This window comes from Acanthisitta chloris, unplaced genomic scaffold (assembly GCF_000695815.1).
Source record: "Acanthisitta chloris isolate BGI_N310 unplaced genomic scaffold, ASM69581v1 scaffold1879, whole genome shotgun sequence".
Taxonomy (NCBI): Eukaryota; Metazoa; Chordata; class Aves; order Passeriformes; family Acanthisittidae; genus Acanthisitta; species Acanthisitta chloris.
Genome location: NW_008691773.1, coordinates 38,859 through 52,482, shown reverse-complemented (window position 1 = coordinate 52,482; position 13,624 = coordinate 38,859). Strand labels below are relative to the sequence as shown.

Sequence of the window (13,624 nt, the reverse complement as noted above, 5' to 3'; positions counted from 1 at the left end):
CTTGAATGTTTCCAGGGATGAGGCATCTGCCACCTCTCTGGGAAATCTGTGCCAGCATTTCACCACTCTCATTGTAAAAATTTTCTTTCTTATATCTAATCTATATCAATCTCTTTGTTTAAACCATCACCCTTTGTCCTACTGCTACTAGCCCTGCTAAAAAGTTTGTCTCCATACATTCAACCCTGATTGTTTCATTCACAAAGATCTTTGAGGTTTCTATTCAGCACAACATTAGAATAATGAATTTTAAAACTGAAATTCCAAAGGTTTCGATGAATTTTGATTTCAGCCCGAAGTCAAGGAAAGCCCCAGCTGATCCTGAACTATTTTTAGCAAACAGAAGACATAAAGACATTTCCATTGATCCCAATTCCATCCAAGGCATCGTATTGACACATAAAAAACACAGCTAATGTTTTATTTTTATGCAGTTCTTCAATCTGGATAAATTAAATGCTTTTGAAACTAAGCAGCACATTGAGAAAAGGAAGCTGCCTTCAGTTTGGACCACAATTAGATGCATAATTTGCTATTAGGAATTGATAGGCACTGTTCATTGGGGAAGGGGAAATTAGATCTGAGCAGTGGATATGGTCATATTGCTGGAGGAGACATTCCTGGAGGAGCTCAGAGTTACAATCGTGATTAATAAACCTCCCCATGAATTTCACGTGGAAAAAACCAATATGAAAAGAATCACATAAGACCTGAATGAAGACTTAGCCTTCCTGCCCGACCTACAGCCCCGACGGACACGAATCCTTCCGAAGAACAAAGTGAAGGTCAGGAGACACACACTGACTCTAAATTACAACACTTTATTGCAGCATTGGCAAAGGTCAGATTTCTGAAGCTGGTGAAGATCGGGCGGCGTCTCTGTATGAAATGTTACAATTGTACAAGTCTCTCTCTCTACATGCAGAAACCAAAACCAGTGGTAAAAAGGATTTTTTAAAAGAGCTAGAAAAAAAAGAATTAGTAGTAACATACAGATGCTTTAACTCAAAGAACTACCTCTACCTGAAAGCAAACAAAACCCTATGCTAATAAATAACAGATTGTCAGAAACAGACCAAGAAACCTCATTTCTACTTAGAAAAAAATAAAAATTCTACTTGTTTCCAGACTTAAACCTTTTTTTTTTTTAAACTTTGTTTCAATAGACACAGAGGCTTATCAACCCATGAAGATCAACAAAATATTTGGATCCACTCCTTGACATCCTCCTGTTATGCTGACTGGCACATTTTGGTTTTCAATGATACATACAATGGGCTCAACTATATCCCTGTCCTTAGGCTGGTGTCAGGCTGTTCCAAGCAGTACGAGTCAACACCCTGTTCATCAACTTCACCTTCTCTCTCAAACCTTAACAGACACTTTACCTCCTTGGCTCTTCAGTTTTTCACCCCTCCCCACCCCCTTTCTTGCACATCTGGCAGCAAAAGGCTATTCCTTAAGCAAAAAGGTCTTTGCCAAGAAGTGTTTGGTAAGTTATCAGCTCCTCAGGGTTTTCTGTTGGATTTCGCCGTTTGCTCTACATGTTTCTACTGTAGGTTTGCAGCCCCCAAAGAACATCCATCCAACACCAACAGCTCCGTGCGGAGATGACGTTAACTTGCAGCGAGTTCAGAACTTTATTTTCCCCTCACACTGAGCTGTCAAAGACCTTTCCCGTCCCAGGGTAATCCGTCTGAACTTGAGGTTGGTCTCTGCTCTCACCGAGCTGCTCGCGGGCCAAGGTCACCATCTCTTCATTACTTCTGCTCCTGTGAGAAGATTAACCCTCAACGTGGTTCCGTAACAAAAAGCTTTTTTGGGGGGTGGGGGGGGAGAGGGGAGGCTGCTGCTGCTGCCCCACGGCCCCAGCCTGTCCCAGGTTTCGGTTCTGAACGCTCTAGACTGACATGCTGAGATGTGTCCACTGCTCTCGTTTAATCGCTGGAGGACTCCACAACACCAGAGATACAGGACCTAATGGAATGACACTGGCTGCTGCATCAACGTCTCCTGTGGGAGGGCAGAGAGAAGAAACAGTTCAGGCTGAGATCACCACAACTCTGCAGGTTAGTGACCACTGAAAGCAGCTGCTGGTGATTTTGGGGTTGTTTTACCCTCTAACAAAGTTACATATTTCTATTTTCTGCACAAACATTTCAAGACAAGAAGGTGGATAAGGTGTATTGTACCCTCCCAGACGAGATGCTAAACCACTGAAGCAAACAACTGAGCTAGGAACTTTTTGGGAAACAACTTATTTTAAATAGTTTTCAGCTTTCTGTGCAGTTTCTTATGCTCAGAAGTACTGCAGAAACATTAGAGAGCTTTCTACAGTCAAATAACTGGTTAGAACTTTTTTAGAGTTGACAGTTGTATTAAAATCTGCCATCACCCCTACTCATAAAGCCACATTTCATTCTCTTGACAACATACATCTGCACTGAGGAATGACACCAGTTTGCAGCCCCAGGATTCAACCAGAGCAGCTGGTTGGTAACACTAACCCAGTGTCACCAAACTGGCACTCACTGTGTTTGGGCTGCATTTCAGCTGATTCCTAGACTACAAATAATACAAAGCAAAATAAAACTTCAACATTTACAACTCCAAGAAAGCTTCAGGGCTACACACACAGGTTTTTTACCATGTAAACACAACAGTTCATGTTTCTTTACATCAGTGCATAAACCTCCAGTATTTGTTGAACAGTTATTTCATCTAAGCCTAGTTTTTAGTGAAGATCTGGCAAGGAAAATGCTTCATGTATATTAACTGGACATAGCAACTTCTGCATTCCTTGTAACAGATGAAGCTCTCAAACTAATTCTGTATTTGCAAGTGCTACTTTGCTTTGATATCCAGTATTTCTGTGTCTTATTTAGGACACTGTGTATTTTTGTCAGCACTGACCTGATACATCACTAGAATTTACTGCATTGCTTCTATTCTTTGGTTGCAACCTCCTTTAGTGTTACATAAGGTAATATTCCAATTCTTTGTGGCACACTGGAGCTCAGGAACATTTGCTATGTGGTTTAAATAGCAAGGAATTTTAATTTTGGTCTGTTTAGTAGACTAATATCTCACCTGCAGAATGTTACAACTGAGGAAAAACCTGAAACACCACTGAACTGCAGGGTTATGCTTTCAGCTCTCCAGCTCCCCTCAAAAAAGAACCCTAGTGCTGATGGGGAGGGAGGGAGGAAGGCTGGGACTAGCTACACAGACCTAACTTGGCAATCTCCACTCTCACCCAACCCAGCAGCTACCAGGGCACACTGGGGGCAGATCAGTGTTTCAGTGCACTACAGCAAGGTGCTGTGGCAAAAATCCTAGTAGTTTTTCCAAACCCAGGTATTTCACGCTTCTCTCCAAACTAGTAAACTCAATCCAAACCTGTATTTGGCAAGGTCAAACTCAGTATGTAGTTATAATTTCAAACATCTTGAGGTCTATGTGCAAAATGAATCCATTTTTTGCAATCTACTCTCCCACCCCTTTCCTGCTGCCAGTACAGTTATCCATTTGTCTAAGAATCACACACTGCTAAGCACTAACACTGCTGCATCCTCCTTGTGATGGAGAAATGCACAGAACACACTTTTGCCTAACCATGGCTGGAGGAGAAAACTGGAACCTGTGAAGACACACAAACATTACACAGGCTGGGAAATAATCACAAATCCATGGTACATGGAGAGAGCTAAGTCAGCAAGACAACATTACAGCTTAAACTGCAAAGTGCCTAGGAGAAGGTCAATAATCAAGTCATTTCTGCATGTTGCTGACTTCACAAGATCACCAGAAAAAATCATCTTATTTCTTCACATGTGAGACCTTTGAAGTTAGATTTCACACTTCTCCTTAATCCCCTGTGTCCTCCAATCCTCAACGCTCTCTGCATTTCCAAGTACTGTATTTCTTCATAAATTTCTTCACAAACCTCCTGCTCCAAAGATGTCTTGTCCCATCTCACTCGCTTTGCTTTCCATGACTAATCTCAATTTTGATGCATTGTTCTCTCCCTCCCCTAATCACATTAACTAAAACCAGGAACATGAAATAGAAAACACCAAGGTGCTCATGGAATTTCCTCACAAGTCTACCAAATTCCATACCGTGAACATCACAAATTCAAATAACCCACAAAAGTTGGACTCACCTAAGTAAGAGAACCTTGTGCAAGTTATTTTATATTCTCATCTGTTCATCAGAAGAAAAATGCTCTGACAAAATCAAGTCACAGTGTGCAGAGTGGGCTATTAGCAGGAAGGTGTTTTGGGTAGTTTCCAGTGCCCACAAAGCTGCAGGAGGTTTTTTTTTTGTTGTTGGTGTTCTTTATATTGAAAGAACTTTTTAAAACACAAAGTCTTTACAAAGGAGAATGGCTAACAAACACAGTTTTGTTCCTTTCCCTCTAAGCTGGAATAGTGATCAGGTCTCTCTCCACCTTTGGTGCCTGGGTTAGACTCACCCCTGGTTTGCAGAGCCCAAGGAGCACCACACTGCCAAGGCAAACACCTGAGGGCCTGGATTCTCTTGCTCTTTCTGTCCAGTCCACCAGAAAAACCTGCAGGACTTGGAGCCCCCTTCCCATATCCCTACCCTGGGCTTCCCTCCCTTAAAACAGCTGAAAAGGGGGTTTGGATGAATTTGGATTGAACACAATGCTTCAAAATAAAAATTGGTCAATGCATGAACCACAAGACAGGTGATGTGTATGAAGTGTGTTTTGTCCAGTAGATGAAACAGGAAATCATGTTAAACTCACATTTTTCCTTATTATCCATACTCTGATTTTTCAGCATTAATGCAATATTCTGTGATGGGAATATTTAGCTAATAAAATCCCAGCATCCTGCTATTACTGCTATGCTTCATTTGTCTTAATTAAATGGGTTAAGAGAAATAAGAGTCAGATGTAAACAGAAGACCTAAAATCACCACTTAACTTGAATATAATTTAGTTTGCCAGCTTAAACTTGCATCCCAATGGGTCTTAGACACAGGCATGTCCCTCTGTGCTATACTCTGGGTATAGTTTTCAGGTTACTGCTTTTAATAAGGAGAGGTTGAACAAGATAAAAAACCTCCTCAGGTAGTTCTCTGTAGTCAAACTTCTCACTGTAGTTCATTTTTCTTTCTTGGTAATCAATGGTTTTAAACAGATTTCATACAATGTGGCTATTCTCATCTCACTTGACAAAGTGAAAGTGAAAATGGGTCTCAAATCTTCAAACACAGAAAACCAATTTTTTTAAGTGAGAGGCTGTTCTCCAGAACTGCAAAAGAATATTTTCATGATAAAACCATCACTGAAAAAAAAGAGTTTTGTAAATTCTGTGTTTCCCGAAGGTACCAGTTTAACAGCCTGAGAGCCAAACTCCTCTATAACAAGCAAATGCCACAGAACTGGAGGCAAGAGAGAAAATTTTTGCCTTCCCAGTTGTGCTGAAGTAAATCAAGGAGCCCTACACTTCTAATGGAGTCACAGTAAATTATCTTTAAGGCCAGTCAGCCTTAAATGCACAAATTCCAAACTGAATCTCCTCCTTACAGGATTAGCAGGTCTCAAAACCTGAGGCAATACCAGCAGGTGATTACAACAAACTGCAATAAACTCCAATTTTTGATCCAGCCTTTTGCACATATTAAGTAATAAGAAATCTGACAAAGCCTGCAAGTCTCAGTGCATTTACTTTAATACAGACAAAGGGCATTAAATGATGACAAAGTAAACTCTGCAAAAGATTTTTATCAGTGATTTTTTATTTTGTTTTGTTTCTTGGTTTTTTTCCTTTACTAGTTTCTGAAATCAGCTGTTATGGTAGGAGATTTGGATTTAGCTTCCTAAAAGGTGTTTCAAACAAGGTGTTTAGGATGTGTTTAGCAACAAAAAAGCAAAGGTAAAAACAGCAAATCAATTTCTCTATTTTAACACTACCTGAAACACAAGCAAGGCCTCAGCCCTGCCTTGGCTATCAGAACCTGTCAGACTGTACACTACACTGCAATCAAGAGGAGATGTGCTGGCTCAGATTATCCCTAATATAGGAAATTTTTTTAAAAACACAAGTTGCTCTCCTTAAAGAAAGCAACAAATTATGATTTCTGATAAGTTTGTGTTATTATTGCAAGAAAATAACCAATCAGTTGTCTTCAGGTACAAAAAAGTAGCAACACAACATAGAGCACTTATGTAAGTGATAAAATCTGTGTTACACACAGTGGTTCTACCACGTGGGAATGTGAAACCATCTCCAAACAGATACTAAAATTAACAGCTCAGTTCCTAGCTGATCTCAGGAAGATAATCCAGTGTCCTCAGAGACCACAGGGTAAACTCTTAACTAAAACACGAGCGAGGTCTGGGCAGAGACTGCAGTGCCCTCCAAAGTCAGAATCTGACAATCTTCAATACATCTTATAAAGCTGAAGCTCTAAAAAATGTAGGTGACAATCTGTGCCAGTTGGAAGCCATTGGTACATCCACAGTCTCCAATAAATAAATCTCTGCTTAATTATCTTTCAGCTGGAGCTAAGGAAAGTAACATTCTCTTACTGCAGGCTAAGACAGCACAACCAGTGCATGGCTGCAAGGCAGAGCATTGCAGTACACAACAAACAACATCCACCTGCTAACACAAACTTCTGGTCTCTGTTCTATAAGGAGCTTATGGATTACAAGGAACCAAGAGTAAATTACATAATACAAAGCTACATCAGAATTGCAAGTGCATGTGCAGCAGTTTGAACCAACAAACACTACTCAAACCATTCTGGACAATGTCTGACCTAGTTGACAGTGAAGTCCTCAATTATATCTTCTCTAAACCATCTGGAAATAAGTTTTCTAAAGAATTACATTTAGAAGAAATCTACAAATATCATGTCTACTGGTCTGGCTGCTGCATGTAAAGAATCACTGCACTGCTCCTTGTGCAGGTTCAAGGCACTTGGGAAAGGCAACTGAAAGTAGAGAAGACTCCACAGTGAGTGAGGAGACACCTGCAAGTGTTGTGGCAACTCAGTGTGACTGAACAGTTTGTATTTCCAGGACAGTATTAGGCCAGTGATACCAAAAAGCTAAATTGAGGGCACTGCTCTATTTGTTGAGTTACATCTGGTTCATTTTTAAAAAACATTCATTTTAAATTGCAGTATCTCTAAAAAAGGGGTTTTTTTGTACAAGCAGGATCTGTGCAGGGTCTCAGTAGAGTGAGTGATCATCAGGTAGCTATAAAAGGACTATGAGTGTGTACTATGAAGAAAATGGCAATGCTGCTGTAACACAGGATCAGCACACTACATGAACTCATTTGCAGTTTACAAAGACAGACCCATTAGCAGGTAAACTCTCCCGTCCCAGGTGCTGCTCCTATCCATCCACCTCCAAAATGAACTTGCAGAGAAAAGAGAAACATGAAAGCAAGTCTCTGTTTCAGCTGAAACTGTCTACTCAAATTTGTGCTGCAGGGCTAACGTACTGGTTTATTTGCAAGCTTACTCTGAGGAAAGACACTCAGATATATTAAAACCTCAGAACGACTATTAGGCAATCTGGAGTGACTCCCTTCGTGTCAATGCTGGTTTGAGTATGCTCTTGCACATAATTAATTGAAAATTCTCATTCTCCCTCCTCACCTTTACTATATTCACGTGCCATTCAGGGCACCAAATACAGAACTGTCAAATTCACCAAACAGGAAAAGCACAACAGGAATTTCTGTAGTACCTCAAAAACATCCTCTCCCCGAGAAAGCAGATTTGAATCTTTTTCCCTATAAAACGAGGCTCAGATTCTACAGCCGTTTTACAACTGAAAAAATAATCCTGTGGCTTCCAAACCTCTGTCAAGGGGGTAACAGCACAAAGCTGCTCAGTATTTCAGGGGAATGCTTCAGAATGGAAGTGACTAACCGACATAACTGCACTACACAGATCATTATCTGTTTCAATTATGAAGGTAATTACTTGCCTAGAACCAGAATTACCACATTTGAAGGAAGATTGTCCTACCTCCCACCGGTTTTAAAGATTAGATCTGCATTAGGTGCTCCCTTGGGATGTTGGTACCGAGGCCGTCGCTCCCGGTTAGTGTTGGCTGGAGCAGGACGCTGGGCCAGAGACTGCAGCATTTCTGGAATTGCAGACACAACAAGGTTAAATACATTTTCCATGCATCTTTTTGCAGAGGAATTGACATGAGCACATTTCACTGCTGTTTAGTAAAAAAACCCTAACTTACACTTGGCTATAGTTAACACTCCTCGAGTTATTCCACGACAGCTAATTAAAAGAAGTTACTGAATTGCAGCGACAGCTTTGACAAACTCAAACTACTCTGCAATATGCACTTCCAGTTCCAGATGTTCCTACAGAAGGAACTGCCAGCAATGGTTTTCATCACAGCTGCTTAAGAAAGGGCCTTGTGACCTGTTCTTTCCATCAGCCACCACTTTCTCCACCAATGATCAGGGACAAAGACTCACAGCAGTATGAGGGGTCTCAACACCAAACCTCCCTGAAATATTAACAACTGGACAATGCTGCTGCCAATTAAAGACTCAGCAAGAAACCTGTCCTAAAATTAGGCACTGTGAGTCAGGTATTTAAGTCTAAGCTTGACATAATTGGATCCTTTTCCAGGGAAGACAGGCACCAGAAGAAGGTGACTCAGCTGACCTACATTGCACCAGCTGTCCCATGGATGGAGTTTTTCACTTGATCATCAGGATGAAGAATTTGGTGGGTGCAGAAAAAAGTCCACATGACCTAAATCAGCCTTGGACAGACAACTTCTGGGCAGTTCAAGCTATGGAAATACTGTAATTTGGCATTTGGAAAAACTTAATTTCTACAATTTCATTTCATTCTTTTAATGATAAAAAAAGTCTCTTTACCAGGCAAAGTTAATGGTTATTAAGCAGCCAATATAATTCCAAATACATCACAAGAACTGCCACATAACCTCTGCACATATGTTAGTGCATCTAATGGAAAGTATTCCTGACAGTCCACCTGTGCAAGATCTGCATTACTCAGCAAACAGATGGGATAAATGAAGGGGAAAAGTGGAATAAGCTGTTAAACAGATTATGTTTGAAAGTCTGCTCTGTCTGGTTCTCTAATCTCTGGTAATCTCATTGGAGACACATACCCATCATCTGCTACAAACACACTTCCACTGCTCTCACAATTGCTTGCACAGGGCAAATCTAGAGACTCTAAGGAGGTTCTCTTGCCATATACAAAACACAGGTGAAGCTTTCAGTAAGTATCCACCCAGTCCTTGAGAAACTGGGAGACTATGACTGATTTAATATGCAATTTTGGTGTCAAGAGTCCATAACCAATGTACTCATGCTCTGTGCACTCCTCATTCAACACCTGGAAAATGCAAAGAAAGCCATTCACACACTGCCAGTCCATGTAAATATCATGAAGCAGCATCCTTCCAAACAATCCTGTGGGCCAGGAGAGGTCTCTGGGGGCAATGAGGAGGCTCAAGAAGAAAATCAGAGATCAGGATACACTGCCAAGCCAGGTGTTAGAAGGAAGCACTGAATGAGCAAGAATACGATGTGTGTCTCTTCTGTTTTCCATGCCACAGGAGGAAGAAGGTACCAGGGTCTGTGAGAACTCAGTGACTGGGAAGTTCAGTACTGGAGAATGTGAAAGAGGGCACTGATGACAGGGGAGCACAATGTGTTAGCTAGGCTGAAGGCACATCTCCCATCTTCGGGTTTAGTGAACACAAAAACCCATCTACACAGGAAAATACCAGTCTAAACTGGAGAGCCACCCAGTGCCTAATATTCCTTTAAATTAAACACGTTTGTAAGACTAATAAACCTTGCTGAAGCATTAAAGCATTATCTGATACTACTTTGAAGTGCATTGGTGAATTGCCATCTCTTAGCTACCCTGTGCAGATGAAAAAAACACAACTATATGTGCAAGTGTTGGGACAACCCCGAGGCATTCTTCCAGAGACTGAGACTTCTTCCTCCCCTGGGAACTTCAAAGCTTGAAATAGAAATTTAAGCACAATTCCTCCTTTAAAAGGGTACGTGCCAACTTGTTACAGACAAGATGACTCTTTAACAGCAACAATTCAACTGCACGCAATCTAAATAAAAAATACTTCCAAAGAGGAATGTAATTTGACCTGTTTAATTTAACCTGATTAAAAGGTCCTTTTAGTTTGGTTTTACTGTCTGTATTACCCAGGTTAATAAGATGAATCAACAGCTGTTTTAAAAAAGAATTATGGAACATTTCGGTGTTGATTTCCCTCCCACATTAATGCTTTGTACACAGCACCTAGAAAATCTATGAGGAAATAATAAAAAAATTGCCTATTGATGGTTTTCAGTTGTTTCAGTTGTCTGATTTTGTCCAAGAGAAATGAATCAATGTGATCCTTTTTTGCACAAGAAGTACAATTGCTCACAATAAAATCCTAGATTAGGCAGACTCTGTTCAGTTCTGGGTCCCCCAGACTGTTTTAAAGACATCAGCAAAGTCACACAACAGGGCATAAACATCAAATGCCCATGGCCAGTAAAGAATATCAGAAGAATCTAATGAAGAAAAAATCCACACAAAGTCTGAGAACAGCACCAAAATGTCTGATCCTGGAGTCTACTGTTTTTCTTCCTTCTCCACAAATTGGCTTTATAAGAGGGGAACATCTTGAACAAGAATTTTTTAAGCTGATTGCAGTATCTAATATTCAGAATACTAAGAACTGTGCTACCACTTCAGAGCTCTGCAGACTCTCACTTTGAGAAACACTCCTTTTTACAACTACACACTTAGTTCTGGTACTATCCCAGTTCTGCAAGGACTGCTGTCACAATCCAGAGAATTCAGATTCCAGAGCTGCTTTAATTTAAATTTCCCATTTCTTGATGAACAATGACCTTTCACTAAATACCTTAAATGAGATTTCCTCCTAATTAACTACTTATACTGTGATTACCACCAGACTGCAACATCTTTATTTAAAAAAAAAAAAAGTAGAGCAAGAACTTGGGAGATGTTAAGTGGAAACACTAACACATGAGCTGAATACCATCAGTTTTATTGGTCTGGCTTTGTTTACTATCTGAGTAAGCCAAGCAAAGTTGAAGCTGAAAAAAAACCAAAACCCCAACCTAAAACAAATCACCCAACAACTAAAGACATCGAGTGCACCAGTTTAGGTGCAGTAAGATCTACTGTATTTATTGTTTGCTTCAGTCTGTCCAGGTACCAAATGCTTGACCTGCATATCTTCAAAAAACAAATTGAATTATGTAATTTGTGTGAAACCTGCACTTTTATAGAATCTACCAGGTAGGAAAAGACCTCCAAGGTCATCAAGTCCAACCCTACCACGGTTACTAGATCATGGCACACTGGCCTTGGCCACCTGAGCACACTGGTGGCTCATGTTCAGCTTTCTATCTATCCAAACTCCCAGATCTCTTTCTGCCTGGTGCTCTCCAGGCACTCTGTCCCCAGCCTGGAGCACTTCATGGGATTGTTATGGCCAAAGTGCAGGACCAGTACTTGGCCTTGTTAAACCTCATTCCACTGCAATCAGCCCATTTCTCCAGCCTATCCAGGTCCCTGTTAATATATTCTTACACTCCAGACTTCAGTTCTCCTAGAATCTTTACAATATGAAGCTGAGGTGATAATTTGTATTTCTCCAGTGAATGTTACCTCAGTATTCACAAGTCTCAGCAAAACTAACGAAGAGTCTAAATACCATTAATATCTAAAACAGCATTAACAGCTTAAAAGGAGAGTTTAAGTTGCACAGCATGAATTCATCTTGTATTCAACTCTGCCATCTTGCAGTAATGGAGACAATGTCACAAACATCAGATTGTTTCTTTAAAAATAAGATTAACACAAAATTAAACTCAGTTCTTCCCCTTTCCCCAGAGAACTGGAAATGCTGACATTTGAGGCCTACTTGAAAGCTCTCTTTCATGGGAAGAATATAAAAACTTCTTCAAGTACAGAGATCAGAGAGCAAACAACGAATGACAAACTAAAACACAAATTTTCCATTGCAAATCAATATTCACATCTTGAACTGCTAATAGCCACAAACAATATTTTCCATCAATCCATGGAAGTTCCTCTGAAAATACAAGTTAGAAACCTGGTGATTTCCTTACCCTGGTAGTCCTCTTGTTCTTGCCTTTCATTGATGTCCAACGTGAGCTTTTTCATCCTCATTCTCTCCTCCTGTTCCGCTTGCTGTTGGTTCCAGTGGTTTGCAGCAAGTTGGGAAGACATCGGTACGTTTAGGATCTTAAACTGCAAAGGAAAATTAGTTTTTAAGTGCACATCGGAGGAAAAAAAACCAACTACAAAACAATTCAAAATACAGAAAGGTTACAGTTACTGTAGTTATTGCGATGAGACTCTTTCTCAGTTTCAGAAGCTTCTGCTGCAAAGTGAGTTGTTTGTTGGTTTGGTTTTAAGCTCCACTTCATGTAAGGAAACATGGGGAAATGCAAGGTATTCACCACAGCTGGCTCAGAAAGTTGCATCTCCCTCCACAGGACTCTGCCTTCCAAGGCATGAAGCCCTCTGAACAGAATTTCTACTACTACCCCTTGTGATAACAGGGGAGAAATGTTCCAAGCATTTCAGACACCTCCTGGCATTCCTTAGCCAGTACTTTTCCTTTTATGACCAGTTCTGGCTTCGCAGTGCTTCTTGTTAGTCTGGAGACAACCATGGGGTCAAATTTATTATTCCTCTTCCCCTACACCCAAACTACACATTCAACACACTATCTGACTTGCCACAAGGTACACCAGGTAAGCTTGGCACTCCTACAGAAGTGCCCTCTCTCTGGAAATACAGCTGTGGTTTTCAGAGAGGTATAGGGAAGGTGATTTGTTTGTCTCCAGGCTCAGAAAATCCAAGTTTTTATTGCTATAGAATTTTTGTTTTACAATTGTTTCAAAACAGAGAAGTGATTCTTAATCTTACCTGCAACTGAAACAATAACTTTCAGGAAGTACTTAATGCTAAAGTTTGTGAACTTATTTGGAGATATCTGACTCCCTCTTTCAACTGCACATCCATTAGAAATAAATATTTCTGTGCAGTAAGAAGGGAAATGCATCTCAGGATAATCACTCTCAATGTTCCATGAACTACTCTGAATCCTGCTGCTTGTTCTCATTGTGGGAGATCTATGTCCACAAAATTAGAAGCAAATTCCTAAGTGTTCTTTTCTGTTGCACTGTCAAAAGCTGCAGATGGAAAGATACATAATCAAAACCTGTTGGGAAGGTTTAGAGTAAAACCCAAATCCTCACTGCCTATGTTTAGTATTTAGTGCAAGAATCACTAAGCAACCTCAAGGTATCTCAAGCAGCAGCAGATGAGTAATGAGTGTGAGAAGACTCCAAGGTTCTGATGCAGCATTTGAAAACAAACTGTGTTTGAAACAGTCAAGACAGACTCTTGCAAAGACCTGAGAAAAACTTGGGTAGAGTGAGACCCTAAATCTACCAACTCAAAGATTCATTTAGGTGAGAAAAATCAGGTAACAGAATTTTTTGGGGGGTGGGAGGGAGGGGGGCAACAGCATCTTACATTG

At 40.5% G+C, this 13,624-nt stretch overlaps 1 protein-coding gene across 1 annotated transcript in view; it reads right to left on the bottom strand.

Moving 5' to 3' along the window:
- Window positions 1-1,392: 1,392 nt before the first annotated feature.
- UPF2 (UPF2 regulator of nonsense transcripts homolog (yeast)) overlaps window positions 1,393-13,624 on the bottom strand; it is a 46,225-nt gene continuing 33,993 nt past the window's right edge. Inside the window, exons 19-21 of the mRNA XM_009082337.1 lie at window positions 12,183-12,324; window positions 8,023-8,143; window positions 1,393-2,013 (exon numbers count right to left, since the gene is read on the bottom strand). Of these exons, the coding sequence (XP_009080585.1) occupies window positions 2,004-2,013; window positions 8,023-8,143; window positions 12,183-12,324 (273 nt within the window). The 3' untranslated portion in view covers window positions 1,393-2,003. The remainder of the gene's footprint in view (window positions 2,014-8,022; window positions 8,144-12,182; window positions 12,325-13,624) is intronic.